Source organism: Hipposideros armiger, unplaced genomic scaffold (assembly GCF_001890085.2).
Source record: "Hipposideros armiger isolate ML-2016 unplaced genomic scaffold, ASM189008v1 scaffold_304, whole genome shotgun sequence".
Taxonomy (NCBI): domain Eukaryota; kingdom Metazoa; phylum Chordata; class Mammalia; order Chiroptera; family Hipposideridae; genus Hipposideros; species Hipposideros armiger.
The window spans coordinates 866,349-884,348 of record NW_017731654.1 but is presented as its reverse complement, the minus strand read 5'-3'; the positions used below and the strand labels follow the sequence as shown (position 1 = coordinate 884,348).

At 39.4% G+C, this 18,000-nt stretch overlaps 1 protein-coding gene and 2 pseudogenes across 10 annotated transcripts in view; 1 reads left to right on the top strand and 2 right to left on the bottom strand.

Annotated features, from left to right (window-relative positions):
* The window catches only part of KIAA0753 (KIAA0753 ortholog), a 68,810-nt gene that overhangs the window by 21,269 nt on the left and 29,541 nt on the right, over positions 1 to 18,000 (top strand). For 9 of the 10 annotated variants that reach the window (XM_019659844.1, XM_019659842.1, XM_019659849.1 and 6 more), the window contains exons 3-7: positions 1,179 to 1,803; positions 4,980 to 5,086; positions 6,369 to 6,431; positions 7,798 to 8,013; positions 10,003 to 10,213. In XM_019659844.1, coding sequence (XP_019515389.1) covers positions 1,179 to 1,803; positions 4,980 to 5,086; positions 6,369 to 6,431; positions 7,798 to 8,013; positions 10,003 to 10,213 — 1,222 coding nt within the window. The remainder of the gene's footprint in view (positions 1 to 1,178; positions 1,804 to 4,979; positions 5,087 to 6,368; positions 6,432 to 7,797; positions 8,014 to 10,002; positions 10,214 to 18,000) is intronic. The other variant, XM_019659846.1, reaches the window with a different exon arrangement.
* LOC109391898 (transcription factor BTF3 homolog 4 pseudogene) lies at positions 6,448 to 7,631 on the bottom strand (annotated as a pseudogene).
* Positions 15,625 to 17,606, bottom strand: LOC109391897 (60S ribosomal protein L7a pseudogene; annotated as a pseudogene).

Sequence of the window (18,000 nt, the reverse complement as noted above, 5' to 3'; positions counted from 1 at the left end):
TGTTTTTACTTCCGGGGGGAAAAGACTTCCTCTGCATAAGGCTGTAAGTTTCAAGTGCTGTTCATCAGTCTGTACACCCTTTAGATGGTAACCGTTGTTTTTTTCTCTCTCATAACCTCTACTGAGGTTTCTAACAACTTTTTTTCTAAAATACTTCCCTGAAGTTTTATCACAATGGGTTTATTTTAAATAGACTCTTCACACACATGATTATATAAACATACTTTATTGTGAGAGTTGGGGAGGCCATTCCCAGGATCATGGCGCAAGCTTCATTAGTTCCTGTTGACAGGCCAAAGCTATGGAATTGTTTACTGCCTTTGACCTAGTAATCCCAGAACAGATAATTTAGCCTAAGGAAATGGTTTGAAAGAGAAAAAAACTAAATGCATGGAGATATTAGTTGAAATATATTTCGATTCGTGGAAAACATGGAACAATCTAAATATTTAATAGTAAGTTATAGTTAGGCTAAGCATAAAAAGGCCATTAATTGGATTTTGGAAATGTAACCATGAAAAATAATGAAAACTGTGGGAATATGGAAACATGCCTATCTTTGTTAAGTGAAAAAAAAACAAACCTTATATCTAGTATGATTCAAACGGACAGAAACTTAAGCCTGCGTAAGAAGGTGTAGTGGACTGTTTAGGGCAAGATGAACTTAGGTGCAGGATAAAAGATGTGGTCCAGCCGCCAGAGGAAAAATCTCAGCAAGACCTGAAGAAGGAATGTCAAATGGCCTAGGCCCTGTGTGGCCGTATGGTGTCTCTGGGAGCAGTTTTTAAGAATGCTCATAATGGATTGTATTGGTCACTTGATGGAAGCTGATATTTTGAAACAGGACAGAAGTTCATCTCCAGGGAGTTGGGGAACTTACTTGTTGCTGCTTGAAGCTTTCTGGGTTGATGTTTAGAGGAGGATCCTGGCATGCTATTAGTAAACCGAAGGATAATACTGTGGGTCTGAGTGATCATAGGATAGATAGAACCAAGAGTATGTGATGAATTCAGGGGTGTATGAGAGTGGCTGATTTTACCAGCACAAAAGAAAAATACCTCTTAGCACTAATAATTAATTGTGTGGGTGAAATTTTAGAAACTTGGTTGTAGACATATACCAACTATACAATATGTTGTTTTTCTAATGACTGCTTACTTTTTTTTTTTTTTTTAAAGAACCAGCTGCAGTTTAATAAGAATGTTCCTACACATTCAAGCAACTTGGCAATCCGATATTCTTGCCCACGTGCAATCAAAATTGAAAAATTGAAGCACTCATACAATGAGTCATACCATTGTAAAGATTCGGACTTTAGAGATGGTCCTGACCAAAGCAGTGCTTTTTCATTTTCTGTCATATCGGAAGAGAGACTTAGCTATGCTGTCCACCTGGCCAAAAGAGATTTGAAACGAAGAAAACTTGAAGAATATATAAAAGAACACAATCTCAGAAGTCAGCCCCAAATCTGTCAGAAATGTGGGCACACTAACCATAAAATATCTGACCATAGGGTGGAAAGGAAGGAATCGAAGAGTCTAGAAGTCTGTCATTGCAGCCACCAGCCATCCAAAGTAGAAATTTCCCGTTCAGGTGCCAAGGTGTACTTGTACACATCTCATCCAGGACAGTCAGACTTCACCATGCCAAATTCGCCAACCACCCATGATCTGGAACTTCAGCCACGTGCCAGGACAGGCGGCCACAAAAGCCTATGTGAACGCAAAAGCCTGCTAGAAGTTCAGCGACTCCAGAAAGAATTGAGCAGTTGTATCCATATAATTGAAGACGTAATTAAAAAAGGTGAGAAAAATTGGATTTTTCACTTTGAAGAGATGCCATGCGAGTGGGATAGTTGAAATGCATTTGTTTGAGACCCCCGCCCCCATCAGATTTCACTCCCACCTTCTGTCACTACAGTGAGCACTCATGACCAGAGAAGGGGACTTTGAGTTTGACTAATGTCTTTTTTTCTGAAGAGCTTGCCCTGCCCTAGCCCCTCTATCCAGCAGAGGTACATGACACAGCTCCTTTCCTATAAACTGTGCTTGGTAATTGACTGACTGAGGGCCCAGCCTGGGAGTTGGGGCACCTACTGTCTGAACCTTAGGTCTCCTGGCACCAGAGTGCACATTATCCTGCAGTGTTTTGCTTCTGTATCCAGAAGTCCTTCTGACAAAATTATTTGTAACTTGTTCAGAAAAGAGCATACATAGTATATGTATATTGTAGATGAAAGCAGTTCTAACTTAGGCAACGTTTAGATGAATACACAGCAGTGACAAGGGAAGTGGTGGGTATATGTGTAAAATCTGACAACAGGATGGAAAGGAAAGTGTGTAATCACCATATGCTGTTTTCTACAACTCTTCAGTGTTCTCTCTGCCTGCCATGGCGTTTCCCTGGGGAGTAGAGGATTGATTCCATGTGGAGAATTTAGGGTTACCATAGCTAACAAGTAGGGGACTCAAGCCCCGCTGAGACTGCAAGGAGTAGGGAGTTGAGCATCCCAAGGAACTACTGTGCTAGGATAGTACATAGTCTGTAATGATCTTTTGCATTTTAAAATTAATTTCTATATGCATACGCACATATGTGCATGTTACATGAAAAATTCAAGGTGCCTTACAATAATACCTGTGGTTGAACGAGATAGAACAAACATGTAAGTGAGAATATTGCAGCACAGGAAAAAATAAGGAAAGGAAAAATAAGATTCATTAGGGATGGGCTACAGATTTTTTTCTGATCTTCCTAGCAGCCAGCCTAAAGGGGAAAATGTGATTAGTTGCAGAATTTACAAAGTCTAAAACAGAAAAAAAAACTGTGGAAGGAAAGCAATTATTGCACATATTCAGGTCAGAAAATATTTCTACTCTGGGTCTTCATAAAGAGTATGTTGTGTAATGTGAAACATTCGAAAACATTCCTATGCCCAGATACCAGAACTGTCACGCTTGTTTCTTGTAGCATTCCTTGTCAGTCTGTGGCATGCTTTGGTAGAAGCCATGTTCCCAGGGGAACAAAGCCACGGGGCCCACTGCTCCGATGGTGTGGCCTCCTACAGGAGGACCTTTAGAGCAGAGCTCCTCAAACTCTGGGGTTGGGTGGTGTTTTGTCTTTGTTTTTATTTTTGTTTTTTTTTTTTAGTTAAAAGTGCCAATCTGTCACAAATCAGTACTTTCTAAACTCATAAAAATGTCATGAAAAATGGCATATTGCTATAAAAACCTGTAAATACGTACTTTTGATTTCTGAACTTAGCTCGTCTTGGGCTGGTGGTAATATTGGGTTGTCGGAAAAGTCATGACGTATTTTTCTATGTTTTTCGTTGCAAAAATGCGTCATGACTTTTCCGACACCCAATAGTTTTGTGACGGCCCCTATCTGCAGCCCACCCTTTCCGTAGCCCCGAAATACCCAGCTGTGCTTCCCCAGTGCTGCTCTGCAGACTGGCTGCATCAGAGCCGTCTCTAAGGTGAGCAGTTAAAAATCCTGCCTGAGCCCATTACAATGGATACTCATATAAGTATATAAATCGGAGTTTCGCCATCCTGTGCAGGCCCAACAAGAGACAGAAACAGTTTCGCTTGTAGGCGCCTCTGAGACCACATCTGTATCCACAACTCCTGATTTCAAATTTCTGATTTGAAAATATTTTCATTAGTTGACTTCTAATGAGTAAATATTAGAAATTTGAATTTATAAAATACACCTATACTAATAAAGCACTACTTTCATCTGACTTATATGTTGGAGTTTTACATAAGAATTCATTTTGTATAAACATATTTGAAAACCACTGACTGGGAGGAATGGATAGGTTGCACATCCCTCAGGCAATCTTCCAGAAACAATTTCTTTGAACTAATCTTTTGAAAATGTTAAGCACCAGTGTATATGAGGGTGTGCTTCCTGACAAATCTATAAAGGCTTTGTGACATTCATATAATCTTAATATGCTGGAGAAAGGATTTCTCGTTTGGATTCCAGATAACAAAGAGTAAAAGAAATCTTGCTAAACAAAAAAATAGGACAATAAAGGGTTTTGGAAAACAGAAAGCATGACAAGTTTTGGCTCAATGTACGAAGGTATGACAATTAAGTTCGCAAACTTGTTGCAACGATGTTGCTAACCTTTTTTGATATCAGAGGGATTATTTATTATGAATTTGTACCAGCTGGACAAACAGTTAACCAAGTTTACTATTTGGAAGTACTGAAAAGGCTGCGTGAAAAAGTTAGATGACCTGAACTTTTCACCAACAATTCATGACTCTTGCATCACGACAGTGCACCAGCTCACACAGCACTGTCTGTGAGGGAGTTTTTAGCCAGTAAACAAATAACTGCATTGGAACACCCTCCCTACTCACCTGATCTGGCCCCCAATGACTTCTTTCTTTACCCGAAGATAAAGAAATATTGAAAGGAAGATGTTTTGATGACATTCAGGACATCAAGGGTAATACAAGGACAGCTCTGATGGCCATTCCAGAAAAAGAGTTCCAAAATTGCTTTGAAGGGTGGACTAGGCACTGGCGTTGGTGCATAGCTTCCCAAGGGGAGTACTTCGAAGGTGACCATAGTGATATTCAACAATGAGGTGTGTAGCACTTTTTCTAGGATGAGTTTGTGAACTTAATTGTCAGATCTCGTAAAGAATTTTAAAATAGCAAGAGGTGCCTCTTAGTGGACTAGGCTGTCCAGTGGGGTTTGATTCAGGGAATTCTTACATGGAGGGGAGCTTGACCAAGTTAATGTCTTCATGTCCCTTCCATCTCTGAGTCGGTACACAGCACCACACTCATTCCTTGATTTCTTGGCTGATGAAAGATGACATTTGTTGTTAAGACAGCCTCATTTTTTTTCTTACTAAAATAGAGATCTTCAACTTTATTATCTCTTTGAGTAATGGAATTGTTTCTAAGTTTTTATATTTGGTTTATAATCCACTTTTTTGGGGAAAATATTTTCAGATCGAATGCAAGAAGCCTTGGATCCGGACGAGGAGCGGCGCGCCCGTGTCAGGAGGCAGGAGCAAGCTGTCCGTTCTGCCCGAACGCTCTATGTCCTCCAGCAGCAGGTACGGGAAGCAGGGAAGAGCCTTGGGTGTTACATCCTCAGAGAGGTTCAGTTTTCCTTTTGTCTCATTATTAGCACCAGAATATCCCCTATGAATTCTAATGCGTTTGTGAGAGTAAATTTCCTGAGCACGTGGACAAATATTCTTTTTCTTTTTGTCGTCTGCCTTTGTGTGTGTGTGTGTGTGTGTGTGTGTGTGTGTTATGTATATATGCCCAAACTCCTTAAATAGTGGTTTTTGACTTTCTGGTGTCAGAGACTCTTGAGAATCTGCTAAAAGCCATGGGTCCTTTCCCTAGAAAAAATGCCTATACAGCACATATTTTTTCAGATGAAGTCAAAGGGATCAGTTACCCTAAAACCCTTGGTCCCCAGTTATGAACCTTAGTCTTAGAAGAAAGGGACCTTGCTAGTTTTCCCATCTGTCTCACCTTTATAATGTACTAGAAGCTTAGTAATGGTAAGTAATTTGCTTATCTTTATTAAATAGTAAAGAATGAGGACCATAGTAAGTGTCTTTCAGGACACATTTAGTGGCTGATAAACAATGTAAACATTGTTTACATTATGAGTAGATTTTTTATAAATGTTTTAACTTGAAGTTAAGTTCAGTCTCTCCCCGCTATTACTGTGGTCTTGAATAAAGTCTTTCTTGCTGTTGTTTTAACTTGAATGCCTTACTCGTTAGTAAGTCTTTGACTCATTTCTGGTTACTTAAGTCACACGTTGGCCTTATTGCTTAAAACCCAAACTGGACCTTTACATGGAAAAGAAAATGCCTGCATTAGATTTTGTTCCATTTTTTTTTTTTTTGGAGGGCGTGTGGTGGGTTCTATTTCAGTCCTTACGCTGCATTGCTACCATAGAGACTGTTGTAAAACACGAATCTTACCATGTCAGACCTCTGCTTAAAAGACGTCAGTGAAGCGCTTCTCCGTAACATAGAGGCTGAAAGCTAAACCCTTTAGCATGGCACTTCAGACTTCATGACCGGGCCCTCCTGCCTTCCCAGAGTCACCTCCACCTTCACGCCTTCATGTTAAATTCCTGTTACATTGGGGACCAAGGGGTGGAAGGTGAGCACCATCCTCTATTCACCATCTCCAGTTGGAAACCAGGAACTATTTTTTTGAGTGCATAAATGAAGAGCCTTGTCTCATTTTCAAGTGATTCGAATTGATAATGGTTATATTTGTTCAAGACAAGCTTTATTCAAAGGATAAGTGGAAAAAGATCAGTGGAAAGGTATGAAGTTTTTGGTTTTTTTCCCCTTTACAAAACAGGTTAAAGAAATCCAGGAAGAATTGGATAAATTTAGTCCACATAAAATTAAACACACTAAGAAGGTATGATGCAATTTAATTACAACTAATATTATTCATAAATTAGATTTCCAAAGTTTTGTTAGTATTGTGTGTGTGTTCTCTGCGCAAATACTATCTTAAGTGCTTATAGAAAACTATTAGTGAGGGCGTGCGTGAGCACCTTAAGGATTCTGAATTTGGGGTCACCTTCCAAGGAACAGGTTCTGAAAGTAGATTTTCATGCTGCTGGTGTAAGAAACAGGATAGGAAGGAAAATACTTTGTCATTAGAAAACCTTTAAACTTCACAATTCCCTTTACTATGAAAACATTTTCACAACGGAAATAGTTCAATATAGAAAGAAAATAGACTGTAAATATCCTTTTTTTTCCCCAAATGTAAAGATATGTTTTATTTCTGTTGGGGGAAGGAGGAGGATAAATAGAACTGTTTTCCAGTTTGCTCTACACTGTATACACACATACACACACCAAAAATACCCCAAACAAAAAAAAGAAACAAAAAGCCAAGAATCAAAATTCAAAACACTCTCAAACTGCACCAATATTTCATATTTTGACCAAAAGAATAGATCCTGGGAAGAAGTGCAAAATGCAAAATCAAATGACCAAGAAATGCTGAATAAACAGCATTATAAATATACAAAATATTTATATCACTAAACTAGTAACAGTCGATGTTCTCCATGTCTGTAAAACTTTAGAACCACATAGCTGATCGGTTAAATCTAGTCCATGCCAGCTTCCAAAAACCAGAAGAGATTTTAGTTGCTTCATTTTTTGATGCCTCATCAAAATTTTCTGTGAGATCTGGAATGTCCTCCTCCTCCTCCTGGTCAATATCTTCTGGTTTTGGTGCTTTGCTGTCCGACACTTGCCAAGGGGCTATTCAGCTAACTTCCTAGGACTTGTTAAGTTGTCAGCACCAAGTTGACTTAATATTCCAGGAAGCATCTCTGTGATTGGTTTGGCTTCTGCGTGACCAGTAATTGCAAAGGTGATAGCAGAAAGGGAAGCTTGGACTTCGGGATTGTTGAAATGAATAACGGTCCCATCATCTTTAACCATGTTTACCTCTTCAATACCAGCTGTATTATTCACAGCCAGTTTTTTTAGAAAACTCTGAAGTTTTTTTGTCATCAGCTGTAGCTGTTCTATGTATCACCCTCTTTCTGTGAGCTGTACCCTTGCCTATCTGGACCTGAGCCTGAAGTTTGGCTAACTTTTCTTGATTCCTACTGTTGGTAAATCTGAAGCAGAAAGGGTCCTTCAACACCAGCATGCGCCAAGAGCAAGATGGCTGCCTCCTGTAGATAGTCTTAAGGGTTGGGTTAAGGTCAAGAAGTACCGAATATTGAAATAACTTCTCACATTTCATTTATTGCCAGTCATGGGCAACATCCAGGCTGGCAGCTGCCCATCGAGGAGCCATTCGGGCCTTACAGATGTTTGTCACTCAGTTTACTGACCAAGGGGAGCAGCCAGTTTCTACTCGGTATAGAGAACTGGGCAGTCTTATTCGCCAGCTGTCACTCTGTTCTGCCAAGCTGAGTGCTGATTCTTCCGTCCCTGATGTGGTTATAGATATCCTGCAACAAATTGAGGTATGAAATTGACTCTAATTTTTGTTAGAAGTCTGTTGTTTCTAAGCAGGGAAGTAATGTTTATCATCTACAAGTTTCATTGGGATTTATGGAGAATACAAGACAAAGCTGCTACACCTAGTAAATTAAAGCTTTGCCAAAGGCAAAAGAAGCACTTCATTTTTATTTTGTTGTTTTTACAGTCTAGTCTATAATATTGTATTTCACTTCTTTGGGAATTGGTGGCTTGAGTCAAAAACATACAATAACCCTTAACCAGTTCCATTAATTGAATACAATTGTCCATTGCCTGACTGTGCCATTTAATAAAGAATTTATTAGCCTAGGAAAGGAAAACAGTAAAGCACTCTTAGATTAGTGCTTTGATTAGAATATCTGTGTACCCTCGATAGATTTTTGAAAAGAAGAGACACTTAAAGATATATGGACACCTGAAACTAAAAAAAAAAAAAAAAGATATATGGAAGCAGAACCTCAAGTCTTGTGATATGACAGAGACTTCTGGAAATCACAACTGGCATGGACTGGTCAGGAATAAATAGTGTTCTTAGTTCTTATTGGTGACAAAGGCAACAGAAAGAATAGGCCTTATAATCTTTATAGTCCTCTGAAGTTTGCAGAGGGCTACCACATTTGCCCATTTCATCTTTACTACAGTGCTGTGATTTGCAGTAGGTTTTATTACCACTGTTTTACAGATAAAATTTTAGAAGGCAAAGATCAGAGAGATGATACAACTACTTCTCTTCAGAGCTGGGAATTTAATTCCTATCTTCTGACTCTCATGCCACTATTATTTCCACTACACTACACATTGTCATCCACCAATAAAAAGACATAACCTTTATGTTAGTGTGACGTAGTCACCTGTTAGCGGTAGAGGGAAGGTGCTACAGTGGGGAGAATTGTGGACTGACTGACATATCACTGTACCATTAGCTAGCCCTTAGTGGTCTGTAAGGCCCCTTCTACCTTTACAGTTCCCTTATCCAGCACATATGTTGGTGATTGCATTGGTTACATTCGTGTTTATAGAACTCACTCTCAGGAATGTTATTGTCAAATGCAGACCTTTAGATAGTGTATCAAGTCATGTGATGCTTTTTAAACTTATCCATAAGAAAATTTATTGGCCAAAATGATTTCATTTAGAGGGCATAGCTTCATAATCCTAGAAAGGATCTGAAGAGATTTCTATCCTTTCCCAAATTTTGAGCAAGAGTACCTTAACATAATCTTTCTTAAACATAATGTTTATCTCTCCTACTTTTGAAAATATTCAGTAGTGCAAAAAATGTATTCTTTCTTCTTCTTGTACTGCACCATCTCTTAAGTTATTATTTTCTCATTGCCTTACTGTCATCTGAACTAAATCTCCCTGGCAGTGTTCCCTTGTCCTTAATTTGTACTGACCAGATGGAGACTAGGCCCTTGCAGCCTGGTAATGAGTGACTAGGTATTTATTAGAGGACATTCCTCTTTTAGAAAGGGGGACACAGATCACCTACCGTTGTGGTACAGGAGTGACCAAAGCCACTGGACATGCAAAGTTCCTTTAGTTTGTGAAAATGTATATTAAATGTAGTCTGCCCACTTAACAGTAGTGTGTGAGTTTATGAGTTTTCGTTGAGAATTAAAATGCTTTTAAAGCATATAGAATTATATTCTGAAGACTATGGTTAGTTCCTAAAATGGTGATCCTTAATTTTAGGATTTGGATGCCTTTAAAAGTAGTCATATTCTTTCTCTTTTTGCTGTTGGTTTTAGTGAGCTAAACGTGTAAAAGAGCATGCAGAATTCCTTTTATTAATTAATTAGATATCCTAAATAGTAAAGTTTTAAAATTAAGTTAAACAACATGTCATTAACCATTAGAGATAGCCGTTTAATAACGCATTTCTCTGGAGTCCTCATTTTCAGCTTTGTGATTAAAAGTCAGACTTTTTCATCACTAAGAGATAAACTATGAGAATAACTGTTTCATGGCAGGCTTTTGAATCCCTCCTGGAAAAGAAACTGTCACCAAAAAAGGTGAAGAAGTGTTTCACTGAAATCCAGAGCAGATTTCTCGTTGGTCATCAAAGGGCCCCAGAGAGACAGCGAAGCACACCGCCAAAGAGCGAGAGGAGACCCCCCGTAGTAAAGGAGATACTTCCACGGGAAACAAGACGACCTTCTGTGGCAAAGAGGCTCCTTGCTGGTATGTGTCTTAAAGTGTTTCTTGCAAGATATTTCATTCTTTGGAATTATCTCTATAAAAGTTGCAACATTGAGGAGAAAGTAAGGGTTTAAAACCTAGTCCACAACAGGTGTCCTTGAGCTAGGATAAGTGAATTGCCACCAAGATGCTTCCTCAGGCTGGAGGCTGGAGTGCTTATTTTTCCATAGTGGAGGGTGAAAAAGTAAATTCCCTTTTCCGACATCATAGCATTTGGGCTACCCAAAGGAAGTTCCTACAGAGCTGGAAATTAGAGCCCCCCACTTTTCTAAGTTTATTTTCATTTCAATGATACATGCATATACACACACATTTGATATGTATGTGTTTTTTCACATAGGTAATAAATTTTTGTTATTTTAAGAAGTGGAATTGCTAGCTTATGTGGTGCGCACATTTAAACAGATACTGTTGACTTATCCTTGAAAAGGGGCATACAATTATGTTTTGACTAGCAGTGACCATCCGTGTATATTTCCCCAGATCCTTGCCAACTGCTTTATATAATGAAATTAAAAAATGTTTCCAGTCTCTCAGTGGAAAATGGTATCTTACAGTTTTGTACTCCAGTCCTCTGATTTCTAGTGAGGAGATGTTGTTCCTTTTATGTGCTCCTTAGCTATGTTTCCTCTTCTGCGATTTGTCTCTTTATAGCCTTTGCCCAATCCCTGCTGGGTTACGTCTTTTGCTTATGTGGATGCATAGAAGTTTTTTTTACATATTCTGGATCTTAATCCTTTTTTGCTTACATATATTGCAGATATTCTCTTAGTCACTTTTGAAATTTGTTTATGATATCTTTTCTGGTATACAAACTTAATTTTGTAGGCAAAATCATCATTCTTTCTTACATATTTTAATATTGCGTGAAGCGGTTCTTCCCTCTTTGTTCTTCTTTTTCAAAATTTTGCTGCTGGTGATTGCTTATCGTCAGAGGAATTTAAAATGGGTTTTTCAAGTTCCATGAAAAATGATGTCTGGATTTTGATTGGTATTACAGTGAGTTCATAGATTAATTAGGGGAGAAATGACATCTTTACAATACGAAGTTGTCTCATCAATTTATCCTTTTTCCATCCCTTTAGTAAAATTTTATAGTTTTCTGCATATAAGAATTCCTGACATAGGAATACATAGGAATTCCTAAATTTCTTGTTAGGTTTATTTCCCGTATTTATATATTATGGTTTTTGTTGATATTGTGAGTGGGGTCATCTTTTTATTACATTTTGAAATTGGTTATTGCTACTTATAGGAGAGCTGTTGGATTTGCATTTGCTCTTATATCTGGCACCTTGCTGAAGTCTTTAATTTGTTATGATAAAGTATACATTTGAACATTTCTGAAATTGGGATATATTCTTAAATTGATGCTGTCTTACAATTAATTGGCAATACTTAAAAATTTTTCTATTCATGCATAAAATAATGTCTTATACTTGATGTTTTGGAGTTGATGAAATATGAAATTTTGTTAGTTAATTCTTTTGTATTTTTCCAGATAGATGAGATTACTTGCAAATAAGTCAAATTTTGCCTATTTGTAATTTTTATACTTTTTCTCTTTTTCTGTTTTATTGAATGGGTTTTAATTCAGAATAATACTGAATAATTATTAATAATAATAAATAATAATTAATAATACTGAATAAGTTACAATGGTGGACATCATTTCCTTCCCAGATTTAATGGAACTGCTTCTCCTTATATGACACTTACTGTTGGTTTTGGCAGATTTGCATGTGAAGTTAAGAAAATTTTCTTCTGTTCCTGTTTTGCTAAGAGATTGTCTTTTCCTCTCCTTTTTTCTTTTTCTCAGTTAAACTGACAGAGGTGTATGTGTTGATAGTGTTTTAAAATAGTTTAAAATTTTTAATACTGAATTTTTTAATGTGCTATTTATACCAGAGTGTGGCTTAATCTAGTAAACCAGTAGAATATACATAGAAAAGCTTACACAATATAAACTTACAGTTCATTTAATTATCAGAAAACAAATATCTGTGCAATCACTGCCCAATTCAAGAAATAGAACATTATGACTGCTAAGAAACACTCTTGTACCCTCCTTTTTCAGTCTCTATTCCCTACCTCCTCCCCCAAATTATCCATTACCCTGATTTTTAATGCCATACTTTGGTTTTGCCTGATTTGGAACTTTATAAAAATAGAACTACTATATCATTAGGTATTTTCTTGGGACTGGCTTCTTTCACTTAATGTTTTGTCAGATTCATCTGTTTTGTTTGTGTAGCTGTGATTAGTTTATGTTCATTACTGTGTTCCTTTATAGAATATATCACAATTTATTCTGTTGTTTTAATTATTGAGTTTTTTCCATATTTGGGCAATTACGAAGAAAAGCTATGATTGTTCTCATATATGTCTTTTGGTACATGTGTACATGTGTTTCTCTTGGGTATATTCCCAGGAGTATAATTGGTACGTCACAGGGTATGTGTTTGTTCAACTGTAGTAGGTAAAGATTTTATTTTTTTTTAATTGGGGAATTGCGGGAGGGTAACAGCGTTGGGGAACTAGGGAGAGGGGCCAGCCAAGCTGCCATTCCCCAATCCCAGTTGTGGAGGGCGCCAGTCAGCATCTGGCTGCCCATTGGCAGCTCGTGGCTTCCAAGCTCAAGGTGTTGTGTTACAATCCTAGCTGCGGGTGGGCGTAGCCACCATCCCATGCGGGAGTCGAACCCAGCAGACTTGTTAAGAGCGCTTGCTCTATTCACTGAGCCATTCGGGTGGCAGCTCAGCTCAAGGTGCCAAGTTCAGTGTTAGTGGTGTGAAGGCGTAGCCCACCATCGAACAGGCAGTCTTGTTAGTAGCACGTGCTCTCATCAGCTGAGCCATCCTGCCACCTGTTGGCAGCTCAACGGCAGCTCAGCTCGGGCGCAGTCACTGGCCCATGTGGGAATCAAACCGGTCGCCCCGCTGCCCAGAGCTAGCGCTCCTAAACTAACTCTCAACCAAATGAGCCACTCGGCTGGCCCTAGATTTTTAAAAGTAGTTTTATCATTTTACAGTTGCTACACATCCTTGTCAACACTTACTAGTTTTTTATTTTATTTATTTAAAATTTTTTTAAAGGTTTTTATTGGGGAATTGGGAGAAGGGGAACAGACAAGTTGCTGTCCTTTTGTTCTTCAGTCTAATTGCAGAGGATGTTGCTTCACTGGCCCAAGTTGACACCATCATTGTGCTCTTCCCGGGTGAGGCAGATCAGTCTCCGGCGTCTGGATGGCTACTCACTGCAGCTGCTGGCCACTCATGCTGGCTGCTGGCTACACACGGTAGCCCATGGCAACCCACCTGCCATCGCCGGCGACTCATGGCAGCCCAGCTCCAGGTTGAGCTGTTTTTCAGCATCTTAGCTGTGGAGGGCAGTGTCACTGGCCCTCATATGTGTCCTCATTTGTATCCGAACCGGGGCCCTCTGGCGTCCCAAGCCAGCTCTTAACCATCGTGCTGCTCAGCCGGCCCTACAGTTGATTTTATATATTGGCCTTATACCTAGCAACCTTGGTAAGCTAATTTATTTCTAATAATTTATCTGTAGATTATTTGTGGTTTGCTATGTATATAATCATATCACCTATAAATAATCATTGGTTGATTTTTCTCCTCTCCAATCTTTATTTCTTTTTCTTCTATAGTTCTCTGGTTTGATTTACTTGATCTGTATATAACTGATATAAAGGTATGTTAAAGTCTTTTATGATACCTGAGACTTCATTCATTTCTCACTTTTTGTTTTGTATATTTTGGAATTGTGCTGTTAGATGCATAAGAGTTCCTGGCTATTAAATGTTTTTGGTGGATTTTATGTTATTATTATTAAATATTTCTTTGCCTTTTTAAATGTTACTCACTTGAATTATGTTTTGTTTGGTATTAGTATTGCTTCATCTACCTAACTTGTTTGGCATTTACTTAGAATAACATTTTCCATTCCTTTATGTTCAGTCTTCCTTCACTGTTTTATTTTAAGAAAGTCTTAAATAGTTTGTTGTTGAAGCCTTTACCCTGTTGTAGAGTTCTATATTTACCCTGTGTTGGCTGAGATTAAGGATACATGTGAACTTCTTTCCTACCTTATTGTATGTTTTTCATTTGCCAAGTTTTTTCTCCTTTGTTGTGATTTACTATATTAATGAAGGTTTCTTGTTTCATTTTTTATTTGAAACTTATATATCAGCCTGGTTTTCATTTGATTTATTTCTCAATCTGCCACTAATCTGTGCAGCCTTAATAGCTTAATGCAGCACCTCTGACATGAACGTAACAAAACTTACTTTCCTGGATTACTAGAAGATATTTATTCACTATAATGTGATACTCTCGTGTCTTCATTGGTGGGCAGTTAGAACTAATACAGTGTCTGCCTTTGCCAGCCTTTCCCTTTAGGACAAGCATCATGTCTACTTGCTGTTATGTCGTCTGTGACCAGCCCAGTTTCTGGCACATAGTTAGGCACTTAAGTGAGAGATTCTATGAAGAGGTGTAATTAAATAAGAAAAGGCTTCTGAGCAGCAAATCACATTAGCTTGAGTTCTGGGTGTTGGGGACTCACTTATGATACTCTGGATGAAATGTGAGGACTTTCCAGGCCTGCACACAAAGACCTCTTTCCTAAATGAGTTAGGAGATTAGATGTGCCCGTAACTGATTAGTGAAAAATGAGGACCAGCTTCAGAGAGAGAAGTTGGAAAACCTGCTAATCTAAAACTCACCTTAGGAACAAATGGGAAAGCGGGAAGACAGAGACCACCATGGGGAAAACATGGACCAAAAAGACCTCTCTAGTCTCAGCTCTGCCAACTTGTGACCTGGGTTGATGACTTAATCTCTCAGAACCTCGATTTTTTTCATCTTTTGAATGGGGATTATAGTCCTTAACCTGTGTGGACTGACTTTGTTGTTGTAAGTAGCAAATTGCATAATTACTAAATGCTATAAAAATGAAAGGTGTGGGCCGGCCGAGTGGCGCAATGGTTAAGAACTGGCTTGGGACGCCAGAGGGCCCCGGTTCGGATCCCACATATGAGGGCCAGTGACACTGCCCTCCACAGCTAAGATGCTGAACAACAGCTCAACCTGGAGCTGGGCTGCTGTGAGTCACTGGCAGGCGTAGGCTGCAGCCCCTGTGGCAGTGGGTTGCCATGGCCACCGTATGTAGCCAGCAGCCAGCGTGAGCGGCCAGCAGCCACAGTGAGCGGCCGTCCAGAAGCCGGCGACTGATCTGCCTCACCCGGGAAGAGCGCAATGATGGTGCCAGCTTGGGCCAGTGAAGCAACGTCCTCCACAACTAGACTGAAGAACAAAACGACAGCAACTTGTCTGTTCCCCTTCCCCCAATTCCCCAGCACTGTTCCCATCCCCCCCAATTCCCCAATACAAAAAAAAATCTTTAAGGAAAAAAAAAAAGAAGTAAGTTTCACTTATCTGGAAAATGTGTTTATGTGGAACAGCTCCGTGCTCCCTGACAGGGCAGGATAAAGGGTCCCAGCCCTGGACCAGAGTCAGAAGGTGTGGCTCTGTCGCTCACCCTCTTTGTGACCTTGCGTAAAACATGTCACTGTTATTTCTTCATCTGAAGAATTGTACTGATCATTGTCCTGCCTGCTCTGGTAAGGCTCAGATGTGAGTGTGAATTATGTGATAAACTGAAAAAGTGTTGTGCGGATGTGAGAGATAATAATCATTGTTGTAATCCGAATTACAAATTGGGGCTTTAGCCTCTTTGCAAATTTAATACATTGGCTCATGGGGATGATGTGACATGAAGACAGCTGGCTTGATGGGATCCCTGTCATGTGGAGTCACCACCAGCTGAGCCTTCTTGTTCTCCACCGAAGTGGTGACAGTATTAACCCCTGCTCAGGAAACAGGAGGCCTCTGGGTGGGGACATCCCCTTTGCCAACAGCTTTTGTCTCAGCCCCACCCAACAGTCTCTGCTACTTCTCTTGCTTTGTCTCTGGGCTGTAGTTGTGAGCCAGCTTAAGCAGTTGAGTAGCAATATGGTGGTCCAAGGCCTGGGTGAGCTGCTTAATGACAGGAGGCACTTTTGGGCGCTGACACAGAGAGAGTAGCTCTTTGCCGCGGCAGCCGAATGTACCGGGGCCATTTGACAAAGTGCATGAGGTCCCTTTTGGGCTTGATGTCCTGTCTGATTTACCACCTTCGTGGCCTCCTGCTGCTTCACGACAACAGGGGCTGACGCCATGTTCTTCCCTTTAGCCTCCTTCCCTGTCCGCATCTTGGACAGTGGGTGGAGAGAGCTAGCCCTCTTATTTTTATTTATTTTATTTGTTTTAATTCTTGCCCTTATGATCTCAATTTGAGACGGTTACATTTTCTGTTTCTGTTTTAGATATCACTCTACGTAATTCGTCCGTTCTGACTTCCTAAGGTCTCCTCTTCCCTGCCCCTCAGCCTCATAAAGTCACAGGCAGCTACATGGGTGAAAAACTGTCCCTCTGCCCTTTCAGTTGGAATGTATGCGTGAGCCTACTTAGACCTTGTGACTGATGTAATTATTGGCTGGTGAGGTTCTGAAATGTTCTCACAGTGGTTGACTGCATTAGTGTAACTTGTCAGATGTAAGGATGGTGGCTCCCTCCCTTCCACCAGCAAAGTCCCTGGAACTTGCTCTGCATTTACATGTTGATTTATGCGAATCGTAACTGAAATGGCATCAGGACCTAGAGGTCAGAGTTGTCTTGCAATATGTAAACTTGGGGGTTAAATAAATTATAGATCGAGGATTTAATCATAGCGTTCTTGCCTTCAGTTTATATTTCCTTGCTGTGTAACTTCCATGGCCTTGAAAAGTACCAGATGAAAGACGTTTTTCAGGGGATCTGTATCTGGCCCTTGACGTGCTGTTCTGAGAGCAGTCCAAATATAGTTTTTCTTCCATTATGGACCATTTAAACCATACGGAAAAAAAAAAAAAGAAAATGGTAAACACCTATGTATCCACTACCAAGATTTAACAGATTTTTTTTTTTATAAATAAAATATGACAGGCATAGCTGAAGTTTCTTTTGTATTTCTCTCCCCATTCTATTCCCCTCCATTCCTCACTGGAGGTTACTCTTATTATTATAACATGGACCTGTTCCGTTTTTATACTTGTACTGCTTATGTATCTATCCGTAAGCAATACCTGTATTGTCTCATATGCTGTATGTCTCATGTAAATAATATCTTATAGTAAGCATCATTCTACAGTTTGCCTCCCCACCTATGTGTATAAGCCTTGTTCATATTGATACATGAATTCTAATTTATTTATCTAGCTGTTGTAATGGTTTCCCTCGTATGGAGATACCATAGTTTATTTTTAGCTCTGAACCGATGGACATTTGGGCTGTTTCCAGTTTTTTGCTTTTATAAACAGTGATCAAGTATTTATACCAGGGGTGCCAAAAAATGTATACAAGTGGACACTTTAGTCAACGTTGCTCAAGCAGTAGTTCACCGTAATCAGAAGTGTCTGGACACTGATGGTAACCACTTGGAGCACCTCTTGTTATTGCACAAGTCAAACATGACTTGTATTCATCTTTTGTTATCAGTATATATTGAATATTACAATTTTAATACAGTTTTTCTTTCTTAAAATGAGCATGCATTTTTTGGCACCCTCTGTATATCCTTGCTCATGTCTTCTGGTGTACACATATGAGACTTCCTCTAGGCTGAGTCTGTACCTAGATGTGAAGCTTGTGGGCTGCAATGTGAGCAAATCTTCAGCT